The following is a 17,957-nucleotide window of genomic DNA, read 5'->3' as shown; positions in this document are numbered from 1 at the left end:
AACTGACTCAGTAGTAAAATATAAAAATCTACAATTATAAATATAAATTTGGTCCATGGAGATGCTAGAGCAGTATTTACAGTAAGTATCAGATTATTTCTACTTCAGGTGAATACTGTGGTTGTAAAATGTTGAATATCATAGGGAACAGAGTGTTTTATTTACAGCATACTATATTAAAAGTTATATTTCTAGCAAACCTGACGATTGCTACAAATACAGCTAAAAATTTGACACTAAAAACAAACATGTTTTCTGTAGTTGGGAATTCCTAATATCTATAAATTGAAATTCTCTGTTAAAATCAATATGAAAAAAAGATACCACAATTCCATTCTTAGAAATACGGTAAATTTCAATCATTTTAGTTTAAACACAATAAGTGAATCACAAGAAGTTTTGCAAAAAGGCACACATTGTTAATGATGTAAACTTGGCAGCAGAATCCTATGCCATGATAGTTACTGTCAGGTGATGTGAAGTAAACAGATAACAGAAGAACTGGACTAATTTTCCTGTCTAATTTTAGAAAGAGGAAAGCAATGCCCAGATGTGGACTCTTCTCGCCCTTTTCCACGTTAAACTAAAGACTCTAAGCTCTCGGCTATATTTCCATCAGGCAACGCTGCGCCATTACTGTCCAGAGAGGTGGACGGATTCTCTTCCTGCCTGGTGCTCACAAGGCTGAGGACTGCTTTGTAGAGAAATTGATACTGCTCCTGGAGAACAGAGAATGGGAGGTCAGAAACAGAAAGCTCGCTGAAGACATACGTTTGTAAAAAGAAGCAAGGTTTTTAGTCACCCTTTGCCACTGTCATAGAAAGGCGTTGTGTTAAGGGCTCTGTTATAATCAGCAGAGGCCCACCATCCGTATTAATGTCTCTTTCTGATTAAATTTAAAGTGGCTCTATAATTAGCCAACAGTCATTGACCTAGAACACTGGCCCACTACATTTGCCAATGGTAAGCACTCCATTCTTATTCATTTACTTCATGGAATCAGAAGGTGATGTGATGAGGTTCTGATACTGATTTATCAACTTGTGTGTAAACCTTTTGGCACTAGGCTCCTGTAACCCACTAAGTTACTCATTTTCCTTTCTCCTTTTGTTACAAAATCTGTTGGGTTTGTCTATTTATGAAGAGGTCTCAGGACTGCACTGTCAGCCCAGGAACTCATGAGGAATGCAGGCCTTTCACAAGACCCACTGTTTACCAAGTATCCTTCACACTCCACCAGCCCGACGGATCTTATGTCCTGCTTGGTGAGAAGGAGAGTGTGTGCCCGTGTACCCTGCTGTGGTCTCATGGTAGAGACACACAGAAGAGTAAAGTAGCTGTTCTCTTACAGATGCCAACTTGGGGATGGTGAGGTGGGGGAAGGCAGTTGCAAAGGACATGAGCAAGCGGCTGGCTCCATAGTAGAAAATCATCAGGACCACGCGTCTCATTAAATGCATTTGTGAAACCTGGGTATGAGTTTAGTCCGCCGAAAGCAATTTCCTACAAGACAAGCCTGATACAACTCAACTCTCCTGAATGAGACTTTCAATAAGGGCTCCTCTGAAGTGCATGTGCACAAGGGTTACCTTACTCTCTGGCCAGCTGGTCTGGGCTAGAGCTTTGAAGATGGACTCCTTATAAGGCCCTTACACATACCCAGACGAGGAAGCTGGAAGTGAGCCTATGACCTCTGCATCCACCTAAGCTTCTCCCACTGGGGCATTTGCACAAAGTTCCCTATTGTCTTTCTAGCTCTTGTTTCTATAATAAAAAAACTTCCCAATTATTCTCAGAGTTGAGACTTATTTTTCCAGATGTGCTATGCTCTTTCTTGATTGTACGAGTGTCTCTCTCTCTCTCTCTCTTTTCAAAACTATCCCCAGAATTAGCTACTTCTTAAGTTCAGAAAATGAATTTGGCTTGAGAAAAAGGTGAACAGCTGAAGTCTATCTTCTGACTCTTCTTTGAGGCTACGTAGAACCCTAACCCCGGGAAAATAACTATTTATTTTGTTGGATAAATCAGATTAGCTGGTGCTTCTACTGAGGATACGTTTCAGAATTACAATAAGTCTTGCCAAAAGGCACACAATGAAATTTTAAAATTTTGATCCATCAATTTTCTGGAAAATAAACTTTAAATGTTTATTGTTCCAGTTCTATGGATTGCAAACTGAACATAATTCAGCTTGAAAACTACATGCTAACATTATCAATGTGATCTTTTTTGATACAGGACAAAACGATTTTGGTAGCCTCTAGAAAGTGACTTGTGCTCTAATGAGAAAAGTTTGGTTCGCTGCTTTATTACTTACAGCATCAGCAAAGACTCCTGGCCTCATCAAATTGATCATCTTGGCTACCTGGTAAACATCCACTGAATTTTCTTTTTCTAGTTGGTGCATAAGGGTTGTCAGAGCACAGAAAGTTCCTGCTGTCACTCCTCCATGCCTGGAAACAAATGGAAGGAACAAAGACTCCATTCAGATGCAGCACATGTTCACATCTGAAACTCACAGAGCACATGGCCTTGATAATTCTGCAGTAAGAACACTGAAATTTTTAATAAATTGTCTCATTACTTTATAGTGCGTGGAACTGTGGTCTACTTCGAATCACTGGGGAGTGTTCATGATATTACTAATGAGACACTTTCTAGAAGTTCAATATTTGGTGATACATTTCTTATTTTTATACTATGGAAGGGGTTGGCAGTAAATCAAAATGATCTGACTGAGGTTATAATATATATTATGTAATATTATCATATACATCATATATAATATGTATTGATATATAACATAATTCCAGCATATGCATTTTTTATTTGTTCACAACTGAAACTTGGAAAGATCTATTGGATAAAATTCCTGTTTCTGGTAAATAAAAAATATATCCATTTTACTCCTATCCCAGGAAGCCAATGGCTGAGAGACGCCTCGCTGGTTAGCACCTGAAGATTCAGGTTCTAAAACACTGACTCATCACACCAAGTGTTCTTAGTGTAGAATGCAACAGCAGATGCTTGTGATCATGCATACATTTTCTGCCTTCAACAGGAGCTCCCAGAGAAGCGGAAAAAAACCCCAAAACTATTCTGTGTTAATCCTGTCCATGAGAAGCAGATAAGCCACCCTGGCTAAACAATTCACGATTGGTCCAAAGTATTAGGTTAGTACAAAGACAACAGAAATATACATACACACAGAGAATGTCAGGTGTGAATTGATTTAAAGTGTGGAACTTACTCATCATGAACAATCATGGGGCCATCCCTGGTGGCAGCTTCTTCTTTGATAATACTTATAAGTTCAAAAGTTTTACTAATGGGGCTATCTGGATTTGGCCATTTGGGACACTGAAAATGCCGCACTTCAAGTACATAATCATCCTATAAGAAGAGATAAAAATGACTGTTTTAGAAAGTGTCACATTGGTTGGTGAGTAGATGAATTGAGGAAAGTCAGGAATTATAGGAAGGCAATAAAACCAAGAAACACGCTGAGTGAGCAGCAGTAGTTGCAGCCTGTCCTCCACCTTGGAAGGGAGAAACTGCCGCGACACCACATTTGCCAGGTACAGAGGTGATCTCTTTTTTATTCAAAAATAAACCTTGTTTGTGGGCGTATCTTGCCAATCAAGTCATGAACAAAGATGTATCTGTGCCGATAAATTTAAACTTACAAAAAGAAATCTTCAGTTTTAAAATTAGTTTTAAAAATAACATAGACTTCTTCCTCTAAAAATTGTGAATCACTATATCGTATACCTGTAACATATAATATTGTACATCAACTATACTTAAATTTAAAAAAAGAAAAAAGAAAAAAATAGCATAGACTTCTTCAAATACCAGCATTACTCAGGTTTAACTAAGGGAAGAATAAGATTGCTTGACACGGTGTGAGAAATGCTGGTAAGGAGGATGGAGACATGGTTTCCACTCCAGTCTCAGTTCTGATCCTTGCTTATTAAGTGACCAAACCAGGTTGTGTGACTTTAAATCTCTTAAATCTCTGATCCCCAGTCTCCCAAAGTAGCTTATACATATATAAAAATTTGATTTATGACTGAACTGGTATTGTTGATCTATAAATGATACTGGAACAATGGTTATTCACACAAAAATAATAAAATTGGACCCTTGACTCACAAAATATAAAACATCAATTTCAGGCAGAAGTATAAAACATTTAGAAAACAATGTATTTGCATTATCAATTTTATAAGTTTTGGTCAAATATTCTAGCGAATACTCAATCTTCTTATGTACCCTATATGTTTTACCAGTTTCAGAATTAGGGTAAAGTGAAACATTTAAACCATCTAAAACATGATTTATTTTTTTTCTGATTGAGAAAGTCCTCTGAATTTCACATGCTTTACTCATCACTATTAGCCTCTTTCAGTCTTTCACAGGAGCTGTGCAATAATTTATGAACTGTGCTGTAATCATAGAAACAGTTATTGACAAAGAATTAAAATTGGTGCCTTGTAGATAATCAGGAGTCTAGTAAAACAACACTAGTTCATTGCACTGCATGTTTTCAAAGCAGTTCTTCACTTAGCAACCCTCTGTACATAAGTAGAGAGCAGTAAGCTTTTTTTGGTAGGTAATATTTTTCCCATTTTATTTAGGAGAATACAAGGTAAGGACTTGCCTTAAAACATGAGAATTAGGATTAATGAAATTATTTTTTTACTCTGTTTATTTTCAGCTTAACTTCTATCAGCAACTGCTTTGGAGTAAAAGACAAATCTTTGACTTCCTGTGTGTGTAGAAGTCAGGGATGGTGGAGTTTAGTGATGGCTAATTGTTTAATGATTCTATAAGATTTTGAAAATGAAAATGACAAGTAAGGTAAAATTTATTATTTGGGTAATCTGTCTCAATTTGTAAGAAATCAGATTCCTTCTTTTTAGTTCTAGGAGAGATTCTTAAATTGGCATATATTTAACATGTGCTTAAGATGAAAAGTTTGTCATTTAAACTATGTCCATACCTGGGTAGCTTCTAAGATAAAATCTTGCATTATAAGTTTTTCTTCGTTAGACAGACATTTGTGTTCTTCAGCCATAAGAGTGACCTTAAAACTCTCACAATTTATGGGCTCATCCTTATTTGGCCAGTAAACAAATTCATCTTCTGCCTGGAGGATTAAAAACCAAAGAAGGTTCTAGATTTTAATAAAATGTTTAAGTCAGACTGTGAAACGAAGTTAACTGGTTGCCATAGACAATTCAACTCAAATTTTTCTTTGAATCTCAATATTTACTCTTAAAATATCCTAACAACTTTTATTTAAAAAAATGTAAATAGAAACATACGGGCTGACTTCCTTCATGATTGCAATTCTAATTTCCTTAAGCAGCGTAATAAATACTTAAGTTAATTTCAGCCTACTTTTATTTAAAACTGTCATTCAACAATTTCAGACCTGGGATATTGTATCCAAACCAAGTCCAATAATAGACAAGGTGCAACTTCAATATTAGTTTATTGGTTGAAAAAAATACATTCTTTGTATGCTGGACTTCTGGTGGTTGTGTCTTGATACCTACCCTGTAAAGAACATGCCAAAAATGATCTGAGGGACTTACCATGTTTTGACCATCTGGAAGCATAACGACCAGCTGGGCGTTATGGTCCCAGATCATCCTCCAGAAATCCTTGATGGTATGGAGAAGGGGATGTTGGGTGATGATGAATTCATTGCTCTGATAATAACCCTACAAAACCAAAGAGAACATAGAAAGAGCCTTGGCATGTGACTTTAAACATTCAAAAAACATTTATAGGTTAATGGTTACTGTCTTTTTATTTGTGGATTGTATCTATAAATAATAATGTGATTATTATAGCCAATGTTACAGACATCTCCTACATGCCAGGTATAGCACTAAACATTTTCTTCCTTTATTCCTCACAGTAGTACTATGACAAAGGGAATGTGATCTTCATTTTATAGGCGATTAAACTGAAGCTTAAGAAATTAAGTGCTGTGCCCAAGCTTACCCAGCTATCACCTCTAGGAGGAGACAACAAAAATGGCTTCTGGACTATGTCTCTCACACTAGATAGAAAGGAAATCTAGAGATTTTATATTTCTTACTTTTCACAAGTCCCAATGGCAGAGTGCTAAATTTCACACGTACCGGCAACCGGATACCTTTACACCCTGGCTGCCTCTACAGGAGAGGAGCCGGAGGGGTGGGGGTGGGGTGGGGGGGTGGGGGGGGAGAGTGGGGGTGGGGGTGCGGGGGGTGGGGGAGGGTGGGGGTGGGGGTGTGGGGGGTGGGGGGAGAGTGGGGGTGGGGGTGCGGGGGGTGGGGGAGGGTGGTGGTGGGGCGGGCACCTTGCAAATGTTGCTGCAGAAACCTGAAAGCTGGTGTCATTGAATTAATCATGATTTCCACGTTACTGCTTACCAAAATCATGGCTCAGTTAGCCCCTTCTGCAATGGAATCTCTCAGATCGCATTCTTATCCCCCATGGGCTCATATGAAGTGTGGAATATTTTCATTTTTTATTTTTTAAGCTTTAGCTTCATTTATTCATCAAGTAGAATTCTACTCAATTTACTTTGTTTTGGTTACAATCTTGTTTAAGAAGCAGAAAACTTTTAAGTTCATATATTCGGATTTGAATGAGCAGGTTGTACATAATTAAATGTTTTTCTGGTTATTTGTAGATTCTTTGGATGGGAAGAGACCCTGAAAGGACCTCTAGTTTATCCTGCAACTTCAGTCAATATCCCACTTAAGTCATTCCAGGTAGGTAAAAACTCATCCTATTTTGTAAATCTTCAGATGTAATGTGGCAAGCTTTGTAGGTAATATTTTCCAGCATTTAATTATTCTCTTGACAAGAACAGTCTGTCTTCTATCTAACCAGCACACAATGCAATATTTATATTTGTTCTCTTAACCCATTCTCAATTTTTGAGTAAAAATATCTGCTTCCTATAGTAATAAGATGCCCCTATTTTAAGTGTGGCATGCTTTTAGATGCCACCTCCACACATCTCCCTGTTTCTTGCATGGTATACCTTAGTATTTTCTAGATAAACAGAACAGTGATTTTGGCACGGGGATTAGGACTCTTTCATCTGAAGGCAAACTCTGTGATTGATTGACCTAAAATGGAAATGAAGGTCACACAACAGCTACTAAAGCACTCATCCCTCCGATAGTAGATCTAAATGCAGAAAGAAAGTATTGTATCTTTAGAAATCCAAGTCCCCAAATGAGCCCAGTTTGCAGGGTGAGAACCGTGCTGCAAACCTGGAGTGGTAATGTGAACGAGACTGGACTTTGCTAACGCTAGTGTATCCTGGGTCTGCAGGGAATCCGCTTTGGTGAATGAAATGGAGCTGCTTAGAAGGGTGAGTGGATGTTTTGTATCTACTCATGGTGAGTTTGGTTCCCACATCTACTCATTGTCTTGATTAAGAGTTCTCCAGTCCCAGCACACATAAAAACATCAAGGAATGCTATGATTCTACTGCTGCTGTGGACTGTGAGTCTGTAGTCATCAGATACGACTCACGTCCACCTGTGGTGCCTCCCGTATCTGCCAGTCACTGCTTTGGGCAGCCCACTCTGGTTTTTTTTGTTGTTGTTCGTTTTGTTTTTTGCTTTTTTGTTTTGTTTTGTTTTTTGTGGTACGCGGGCCCCCACTGTTGTGGCCTCTCCCATTGCGGAGCACAGGCTCCAGACACGCAGGCTCAGCGGCCGTGGCTCACGGGCCCAGCCGCTCTGCGGCATGTGGGATCTTCCCGGACCGGGGCACGAACCCGTGTCCCCTGCATCGGCAGGCGGACTCTCAACCACTGCGCCACCCGGGAAGCCCCCCACTCTGGTTCTGATTCTGATAACGCAAGCTACAGCAGTCTCCCCAGTGGCTCTCTGACTTACCATGATGTAGGAGGCATTGATGTAGTCTGTGCCTTCCCCACTCAGGGATGAAATGCCAACTCTGGATCTTTCCACTGGGAATACAGAACATTCATCATAAACAAGTAAGCTCTTGGCACTGTATCTCCTCCCCGCCCCTGCAAATGGCAAAACATAGCCACATTTTGCAAGTAGAGTGGGTTTGACTTTTAAGCTAGTTTTTCTATGTATTTTGCACTTCTAGACGAAGACCTCAAGGTTTAAGAGTCCTTGTTAAGTTATATTATCTGGCATGATTAGAAAAATATGAGTGTATTGTTTTTGTTCCAAGATGTACAACTATTGTCAAATTATCTACAAGGCTTCTATTATTTAAAAAGTGGGGTTTTTTTTTCTTCCAAAATTCAACATAGCTTACCAGGGATGATGGAAGACGTTCTGTTCTTTTCTCTGTTGCATTGCTTTAGGGCTGTAGAATAGTCACTCTGCTGTATATTTGATTGACTCAGGAGCTGAGAAAGGGTGTCAAGGAAAAATATAGATTATTTCATTTAAGCCCCTCAAATAAACACACACACACACACACACACACACACACACACATATACACATATACACAGGAGACTCAACAAAGATAAGATACTGAATATAAATATATCTGACTTATTTTCCAAGAATTCCTTGAATTAAACTTGTTCTGGGGGACTCCCTGGTACATCTATGTTCTATATTCTATACCAGGAGGGTTAAAATAAGCAGAGAAGACTTCATGTCTAGTTTGACTTGCAGCATTAGGAACCTTCCTCTATGGTGTGTGCCCTCCATTTTCTCTACCTAAATCTCACACTGCAGCTGGGAGATAAATTGCATGTGAGTGTGTATGTATGTGTGTGTGCACATATATATGCATATAGTTGGATTTTATTCATTATTTTAGTACTCAATCACACGAATTATCTACTTGTTATTTATCTATTCCCCAGTTAGTGAATGTTTGGGTTATTTCCAATGTTTTGCTATTTCAAACTTTGTAGCAATGAATATCCCTTGTATATTTCTTAATGTGCACACATGTGAGGGTTTCTATAAAGAATTAGGAGTCACTGGTGTTTAATTTTTGACAGGCTAACAGATGAAAAAAGTATATCCCAGTTTGTTTTTTTGTTTTTTTTTGTTTTTTTTTTGCGGTACGCGGGCCTCTCACTGTTGTGGCCTCTCCCGTTGCGGAGCACAGGCTCTGGACGCGCAGGCTCAGTGGCCATGGCTCACGGGCCCAGCCGCTCCGTGGCATGTGGGATCTTCCCGGACCAGGGCTCGAACCCGTGTCCCCTGCATTAGCAGGCAGATTCTTAACCACTGCTCCACCAGGGAAGTCCTGATTCTTTACTTTTCAATGCTGAGGTGGGTTTCTGATAAATATTTGTTGAATAAATAGACATGCAATTCATTTCAAGGACATTTTTCTATGGGTAAACTTGAATAAATACCTTTTCTTATAGGACAGTATACACACACACACACCTCCAAATTTCCCTAGTTAGGATGTTAACAGGAAACAGAGTCAAATGTCTCTGTTTTTAAATTAGATTCTGATCTCATAATTGATATTTCCATTTTGATCCTGAATTATCCAGTATAAGCGATATCAATTCTTTTATTAATTTAATTGTGTATGGGGTAAATCATATTTAAATAAGAAAACGGGTAATAGATGTATATTTTTAACTTAGAAAAAAGCCATCCTAGCAACATCACATTAATGCTTTATATTTATTATCTGTTTCTGGAAGCTGTATTGTGCACTTTGTCTTCCTTAAAGTGTTCCTTTATGACTCAGATAAGTTTGGCTGAATAAAACATTTATGTTTTCCTGTCTGCAATTTCTAAGTTCAGCTTCCACCCTTCCTCTGTCTCTTCCTCCTCCCAAAGCACAAAAGGTGCTGAACGAGAAGGTAAAAAGTCAGAGGGAACTCATGACTACATCTTCTATGGTGTAAGCTGTGGAAAAGAAAGAAAAAACTTCAATCTTGAGGTTTGTTAACTCTCCTGGGTTTTTCCAGGGCCTTCTGAATTCTTCCTAGACATTCCTTCTTCAGAAACTGGCCCTGTTTCTCTAGCAACCTTGAGAAGTAAGAGGTTAGAATAGAAATAATGGGGAACAAAATAACGCAGCCTTCATTCCTCTGGAAGATGACAGCTCTGCAAATCCCTCTATCTCCGCAGGCAGGTCTGGTAACAACTGCTTTCTGAATTCTTTGCTGACTGGTTTCTGGAAATCAGAGAGCTAAGCTGTGAGAGGTAGAACATTGAACAAACCATGCTCCCCTGTCTAGCCGACGTCCTTGTGACAGGGTGGGTGGGAGAAACTGGGGTTGAAGAAGCTATTCTTGTGGGATGGCCTATTCTAGTCTGGGGGTTTCAAGTGAGACAGACTCTTCCAAAGAGCAGCACAAGCAGCCTGAGCACAGCACTCGTGGTTAAGTGGTCTGGTTTTCTCAAAGCGAGAAGAGCACTTACACCGTCTGTGTTAGAAGTTCTGCCTGTTCCTCCTGTTCTGTTCTGTGCCCTCCTTTCCTGGACCACGTCTGCATTTCTAGGGTTTCTGAGAACCTTCCCTCTCGCTACTCAAAATTAAGGTTCTTGAAATTTGCCAAGTGGCTTTGTTGCCTGTTGTAAAGAACACAACAAAGCCACTGGGCCAACAGAGCGCTCAGCCTGTCCACAGGGCTTTGTCCACTCAAATGAGGAGGTGCAGGAACATTCCAACCTGTGGTGACACCCAAGAGAGGGGCTTCCGAGAGAACTCACCTTGAATTGTTTGTCTAGTTTTGTTTTGCCTGTTGGTCCAGGAATGAGGATCCCATTGACATAGGCGTGGATGTGGCTGTCCGGGACCTCAGTTTCTTTACTAAGTATCGCCTCGACCAGTGCGTCATGAATGAAGACATACTGTTCCTGGCAAAGCAATGACAAACAGGGATATCACCTCAGGTCTTCCTTATATGTATTGAGGTACAAAAGTAGTATCTTCCACTGATGGACAAAAAGCGTTTTACAAAATGTAAGGGAGGACCCACAGAGATTGTTCACCAGTCCTGGCAGGAAGTCAGATGGAGGAAAAGGTGGTCATCCAGAAACAATACAACTCTTTCCATCCCTCATCTCTTTATTTCTTGTGCGTTGGCATTTAGGGAAGGAGATCACTGGAAGATTTGGGGAGGCAAAGCAATGCCCTCTCTGCTCATCCTTCAAACCTGAGACCCTCTTCCACATTTTGCACTGACTTCTCTACTTCTGATGGGTCTTCCCTTCTCCCCATTCCAGTTCTCCTTTTAGCCGGTCATATATAATTGAGTACAATTATCTATACAGTTTTTAACAGTTATCTTCCATTTCACGTATGGGACTCTTCCCTCGTCTTATCTGACTAGAATGTCATTTCCTCGATGGAGTGAAGTTTGGTTGGTTTGGTGTGGAAGCCCACTCAGTCATATGTTTCTTATTGCTTTCAAGCTGCCATACATAGTTTTCAATTTAAATCCATTTTTATTTAGAAATAGTGAAAATAAAATACAGGTATGCAGAGTTTGTCCTGTGTCATATAGGGGTAAACGATCTGGACTTAAAAAAGGGAATAATTTGAGCATAATTCATACTATTTAAATATGAGAATAAATCCATTCATTCATTACATGCAGGAAAAGCTTGAGGATTCAGCACGAGACGAGGAGATGAGGGTTGACTGATCCACTTACTCTTTTTCTGAATCTCGCCTGTGACCGGTGTCATTTTAAAGATATTCCCCATTTGGTCATAAAATAGACAAAATTTAGCTGGTCCATCCATGACTTACGTGCAAGTACCTGGTGTTATAGTTTGAATTATGCACGCCTCCCACCCCCGCAGAAGATATGCTGAAACCCTAACCTCCCAGGACCTCAGAATGTGACCTTACTTGTAAATAGAGTCGATGCAGATGTAGTTAGTTAAGATGAGGTGGGGACTGGTGTCCTTATAAGAAGAGGGAAATTTGGACACAGACACGGACACAGAGGGAAGACAGCCGTGTGAAGAAGGAGGCAGTTAGGCTGCCAAGTCCAGGGAAATATGAGGCTATCAGAAGCTTGAAGAGACAGGGAAGGATCCTTCCCTAGAGGATTCGGTATGGCCCTGCCTACCCCTTGATTTTGGACTTCCATCCTCCAGAAGTAGGGGACAACACGTTTCTGTTGTTTTCAGCCACCCGGTTTGTAGCACTTTCTTACAGGGAGCCCCATGGGACTAACGCACCTGGTAATACAAACGCTGGTCTCTCCAGCAGTTTAGGGACACTTCCAACCCTTAGCTAAAGGACATTATCCTTTTTATCATACCTCGGTTTGCACCAGGTAATTTCTTTGTGAACGAATGTGTTTTAAAAAGCCAAATATGTTGACGGTTCCTTCGTGCTGAATTTGCTGCAGCATGCTGTCTAGCACGATATATGTGCCTGTCCTCCCAACGCCAGCACTGAAAAGCACACAGAGAAAGAGACTTCAGTGTCAACATAAAACACATTTGAGGATTGGTCACTCCCGGCCGTCTTGTAAATTAATATCCTTCTCCAAGCAAATGAGCCACTTAGTAAGTAATTCAGCAAGACAGGAAGCAGCTTAGGAGTTACGCATAATGCTTCAAAGAACAAACAAAGTTTTCTTTTTTCTTTCTCGCTTACAGGTCAAACTCCAAAGCAATCTGATTATTCCTGTTGGAGACGTTTTTATTTTCAATTACAGTTATTATTCGTTATACATTATACAGTGGAAATATTATGTATCAGAGTATAGCAAATAGACATTTAATTTGAGAAGAATGAAAGCGTCAGCCTCACCAGACTCTGAAAAGACAAGGTCTCTGGGTCTGTATCGTCAGGTAAACATGTTTGTAAAGGTTTCCACGTTAATGGAAAAAAAGAGTTTGCGAAGGCTTTCAGCTGAAAATATCATTTCAGTGAGATGGTGAGGAATAAAGAATAACTTCAGTCATTTCTAAAGGGCCATTATCTAGCAACTTCTTCAAAGCCTCTACTGGAGGGACAGAATTCAGAGACAGGGATTCTTTTCAAATGCTCTGACGAGTAGGAAGTACTAGAGTGAAGAATTAGCACCCGCTCTGCACAAGGCTCTGGGCCTTTTCCATTCGCTAGGAAACAATCCCTGACCTTCACAGCTATTTTTCCTGCATCTTCCCGTTTCCCTCAGCTTATCGTCGTCGGGCTCGCAGATAAAAAACTCAAGATAGGTCTCTCAGACTTTGAGGATAACTCCTGAGATAGGTAATTAGAATGTGTGAGATACTCTGCATATCAAAGGAAAACAGTTGTTTCTGTAAAAACACAGACGCCGCTTTGACAAAAGTACTCCACATAGAAATGAATTTGACTTTTGTGGTCGGAAAGCTTGGCACAGGAGTCAGCATGCAGTAAACAGTAACTGCTATTTTTGTTTTAACTGAAAAATATTAAATTGAAGCCTCTAATGCATTTTTCTCCTTCTCTGAAATATCATTATTTCTATTCACTCACCCAGTCTTGGAAATTAAAGCACCTGGGCAACGATGAATTGATTACACGTTCAAAAGGACATATTAGACAGAACTCAGGAAAATGAGAATGGGCTTTTGACCCCAAACTGTTTAAAAACAACTTAAAATATTTTGCTAAATTCCCCATACTTTGTGCACTTTGGTTTTTCTAACGTAAACCTGGCATATTAAGTCTACAATAGACTATTAACTCCTAGGAACAGGGGTTGTGTCTTAAGCATTTTTATCCCACGACGTTATGTTGTAACAAGTGCTTGTTTAATGACAAAACATTGTTCTGCCTGCTCCACACAGTTAATAAGCTGAAATCCAATTAACCAATCAAATAGAATACTATACATCATAGAAATACCTGGTGCTTTGAAATATTCAGCAATCCAAGCCTGAGTCTGGCACACTCACTTCCCAGTAACCAACGTTTCATGCCCCTCAGTTTGTGAAATCATTCCCACTTTGGCAAAACTTTGTGCCACCGATTCCCTTTTTGTTAGCATAAGCAATTCTATGGGTTTGGAAACCTGGCGCTGAGACTCACCTGCAATGGACAACAACAGGGCCTACTGCGTGGCGCTTGGCCTGGGATGCCTTTCTCACAAAGGTCAGTACGGGCAGCGAGTACTCTGGCACTCCCATGTCAGGCCACTGAGTGTAGTGGTACTGGGTGACCATGCGCCCACTGGGTCTTCCTTTCTGGGAACCCTGGAAGAGACCAGACAGCTAATCAGCTAATTATAGGAACACACACATACGGGGTCCTTAAACATCAACTCAGGATTCATAGCTTGATGTTGGTGGTTCATAAGGAAGCTAAAAAAGTACACTGTCATTTGTGATGGTTAACGTTATGTGTCAACTTGGCTAGGCTACGGTGGCCAGTAGTTTGGTCAAACACCTGTCACACCAGATGTTACTGTCAAGGTATTTTTTAGATGTGATTGACGTTTAAATCAGTAAGACTTCCAGTAAGGTGGATTACGCTCCCTGATGTCAGTTGAAGGCCTTAAGACCAAAGACTGAGGTTTCCTGAAGAAGAAGGTATTCTAAAGACTGCAACGTAAAAATCTTGCCTGAATTTCCAGCCTGGAGTCAATTCTTAAAACACCCGCTCTCTCTCTTTAAATATATGTATATATACACACATACATATATATCTACATGCAGATATATGTTTTTCTAAGGAACCCTGACTTATAACTTGCTCTTTTTCTTTTCCTCCCCTTTTTCAGTCTCCACTATTTTCAGCTGGATGTGCAGTTATCACATGGGGCAGGGACTTTTGTTCCTGTATCACTGCAACCATTGGCACCATGACCAATATGGTGCTAAAGCCACATCTGGCATTAAGAGACTTGGAAGAAACTTTTGGGATTGAGGCGTAGCTGTGATAAGAACTCTTTTTTTTTTTTTTTTTGCGGTACGCGGGCCTCTCACTGTTGTGGCCTCTCCCGTTGTGGAGCACAGGCTGCAGACACGCAGGCTCAGCGGCCATGGCTCACGGGCCCAGCCACTCCACGGCATGTGAGATCTTCCCGGATCGGGGCACGAACCCCTGTCCCCTGCATCGGCAGGCGGACTCCCAACCACTGCGCCACCAGGGGAAGCCCTGTGATAAGAACTCTTAATGCCTTTAATTATTTGTATTTTTACCCTGTTTCGGTTATACCACCTGTTTTCTTAAAAAAGGATTGAGATGTATTACTCAATTGATGATAGCCATCATTTGTGGACTCACCTTTTTGATCTTTGTGTTTCTTAGAGTAAAAGTCCTCACAGTGTAATATGCAAGCATTTGAACGCTCTTTTGAGTGACCAGAAAGTTCCCATACTCTTCATTCCCATCGGCAGGCCAGTACTGGTCACATTTTCTCTGCAAAAGAGAAAGTCAAGATGCTCTTTTCATATTTCAAATGCTTAGTGTAAGTCATCCCTGAAATCAGTAAAGATTTGATACCATGACTCCCTCATTCTTCTAAACACGTTCTTTCTGTTCTAAGTGATTGCAGGTTTGTTGTCGAGGAGAGCAGAGAGAGAATTACAGGGCTGAAAGAGACTTGAGATGATCAGATTCAAACTCCCCCCTTTCAGATGAGGAAAGTGAGGCCAGATGTACTGAGTTGCTATAAAGCCAGGACTAGAATCCAGCTCCCATGAATTAAAATCTACTTCACTCTGCATCGCTTTTCAATGAACCTCATTTACTTTTTCTTACGGAATGAAGAATGCATTTAAATAGCAGGTAGCTTGAGTTACAGCGAAACTTTTTGACCTTTTAACAGTTTCCCTTAAGCTGTCATACTTACTTGAAAGGAATGCTGATTAGCTTCCCTGACTTTAATGCTGACTCTATCAAAAGCAACTTAAAGCATTTCTAATCACTATCTCGGGGATGGCATAATAGATGACCTTCATACCCTTCCTTTCTCCACAAGGTTTGTTATCATGACAATAACTTCCACATTATGCTCCCATATCATTCTCCAGAAATCTTCAGCTGTAGATTTCAGTGGGCCTTGGGCAGCAATGTAAGCTTTTGGTCTGTTGTAGCCCTGAAGAAACAAATGACAAATGTTTCTTACTGACAAATTTGTATGCCATTTTTATCTGCTCAGTTTCTAAGATCAGGAGATTTTCGCTATAATAGAAAACCATAAAAAAAAAAAACTTTCAAAGCTAGAGAAACTTACTAGTACTAGCAAAGACAGCAACTCTTCTTTAGTTATAATTTTTGTAAAAAAAAAAAGAGTTCTTTTTGCACTGACACAACCACTATTCTCTGCACCTCTAGTCTAAGTGCATTTAATCCAAGTCTGTTTACTATGCTTAACATCTGGTGCTTAATTGTGCTGCTTTGAAATATGTTTGAGGCATTAGGGCTCAGCTGTTTATAATAGTCAGGAAACCTTTGGTGTTTTCTCCTTACCCTCTCCTTGGTGGCACTGAGCAATGCTAATCATTAATAGCTATCCTTCACTTATTACTCACTGTTGGCCAAGATAGTTTACAAACATTAACCCTAATCCTTAATTTATATGCAAAGTGGAAGCATCATCCCTGATTTGGAGATAGGAAACTGAAGCTCAGAGGAGTTCAGTGGCTTTCCAAGCTTTCACAGTTAGCCAATGGCAGAGCTGGGATTCAGAACCAGTTCTAACTCCAAAGCTCATATTCAGTCTGACATGCACACTTCCTACTATGGAAGCCTGAAGTGGTTGCCTACAACAAGCCTACTGTATACTTATATTTGCTACTCACTTCTTTGAATTAACTGTTCCAAACAGCATAAACCTGAAGGCTGCTAGACTGCAAGGTCAGTGTCAGGAAAATAACTGAGTTCCATTGGCATTCAACTGACCACAGGAAAAAAACCAGTAAGTTAGTCAGTGGTCTACAGTCCCTGGAGATCTCCAGTAAGTTTCACAAAGCTGGGTATCCTGAGAAGGGCCCAGGATGATAAAGGCTGGTAACTGGTTTAGAAATCATGTGTTTGCCTTTTAGCCAGTACCACCCTGAGAATTTTTCAGTCAAAATTTATTTAGCAGCTGCTACCTACATAGTAATGGGCTAGGAGCTATGGGACATTCCAAATAAGCACTGATCCTACCCCTCTTATTTAAGGAGCTATAAAACTATCAGAATATATACATCCTACCTTGAATGTAATTTCTCAGCCTGAATTCCCTCTCTCACCCAGGAGATGAACCAAGTACAATAGCTTGAATGCCACTCAATCTGAAAACTTTTAGCTACGGGATCTCTTACTACTAATTTGTATTTTTTATTATCTTTCATTTAATACTTATTACTATTCTATGTACAATACCATGGTATAATAAATTCATAGTTTAACATAATTTTCATAAAATTTCAGTTGAAACATGCTTACATCCACATAATTGGCATTGATGTAATCAGTCAGTTTGCCATCCTTTTCAGCAAGTTGTGTAAGCTTAACCCTACTATGATCATCTGTAATAAAAAAAAGAAAATATTTCACTATAGCATGAACTGCTTTTCAGCATAAAGTTCATTTATATTTACATAATAATTTATCAAATACAATTAAAATCAGTGCAAACATCATTTACTTTAGTCAGCTTTCGGAGGATACAGAGATGACAAAAATAAAGAGAAATACAACAAAATCCTCTTTCAAGGTTTCCAGTGTGGAAGGTGAGAATGGACATATACACAGAGAGGAATGTTCCGGTGTCAAGAGAGAGGTGCAGAATCCTAGAGGGACACGAAGACAGAAACTGTATTGGTTGGGGATGAAAATAAACCTTTTCATAGAGGTTGAATCCTGAAGTTGGCATCTTAGATGGGTTTCTAAAGGTGGATACTGGGGCTGTGAACACTGCAGAGCCAGTGAAGGGGAGAGAAGAGTGACGGGGGTGTCAGAAAGCTCAGGAAGGATGGCAGCATGCATGCTCTGAACAGGAGGCTGATGGTGGCAGAAGAAGTAGAGAAGGAAGCAGA

General features: G+C 40.0%; 1 protein-coding gene across 6 annotated transcripts in view; it reads right to left on the bottom strand.

Moving 5' to 3' along the window:
• Nucleotides 1–578: 578 nt before the first annotated feature.
• Nucleotides 579–17,957, bottom strand: part of PTPRZ1 (protein tyrosine phosphatase receptor type Z1) — a gene marked incomplete at both ends in the record, with an annotated part of 162,261 nt that continues 144,882 nt past the window's right edge. For 4 of the 6 annotated variants that reach the window (XM_082846332.1, XM_082846333.1, XM_082846336.1 and 1 more), the window contains 13 exons: nucleotides 579–719; nucleotides 2,318–2,453; nucleotides 3,251–3,393; nucleotides 5,006–5,152; nucleotides 5,604–5,732; nucleotides 7,920–7,993; nucleotides 8,317–8,410; nucleotides 10,707–10,853; nucleotides 12,272–12,407; nucleotides 14,017–14,180; nucleotides 15,214–15,348; nucleotides 15,893–16,027; nucleotides 17,365–17,447. In XM_082846332.1, coding sequence (XP_082702458.1) covers nucleotides 579–719; nucleotides 2,318–2,453; nucleotides 3,251–3,393; nucleotides 5,006–5,152; nucleotides 5,604–5,732; nucleotides 7,920–7,993; nucleotides 8,317–8,410; nucleotides 10,707–10,853; nucleotides 12,272–12,407; nucleotides 14,017–14,180; nucleotides 15,214–15,348; nucleotides 15,893–16,027; nucleotides 17,365–17,447 — 1,664 coding nt within the window. Of the gene's footprint in view, nucleotides 720–2,317; nucleotides 2,454–3,250; nucleotides 3,394–5,005; nucleotides 5,153–5,603; nucleotides 5,733–7,919; nucleotides 7,994–8,316; nucleotides 8,411–10,706; nucleotides 10,854–12,271; nucleotides 12,408–14,016; nucleotides 14,199–15,213; nucleotides 15,349–15,892; nucleotides 16,028–17,364; nucleotides 17,448–17,957 lie in introns of all 6 variants that reach the window. The other 2 variants (XM_082846334.1, XM_082846335.1) reach the window with 1 other exon arrangement.

Source organism: Leucopleurus acutus, assembly GCF_964270905.1.
Source record: "Leucopleurus acutus genome assembly, chromosome: 9".
Taxonomy (NCBI): domain Eukaryota; kingdom Metazoa; phylum Chordata; class Mammalia; order Artiodactyla; family Delphinidae; genus Leucopleurus; species Leucopleurus acutus.
Note: the sequence above shows the minus strand (reverse complement) of the source record. Positions and strands in the feature narration are given on the sequence as shown.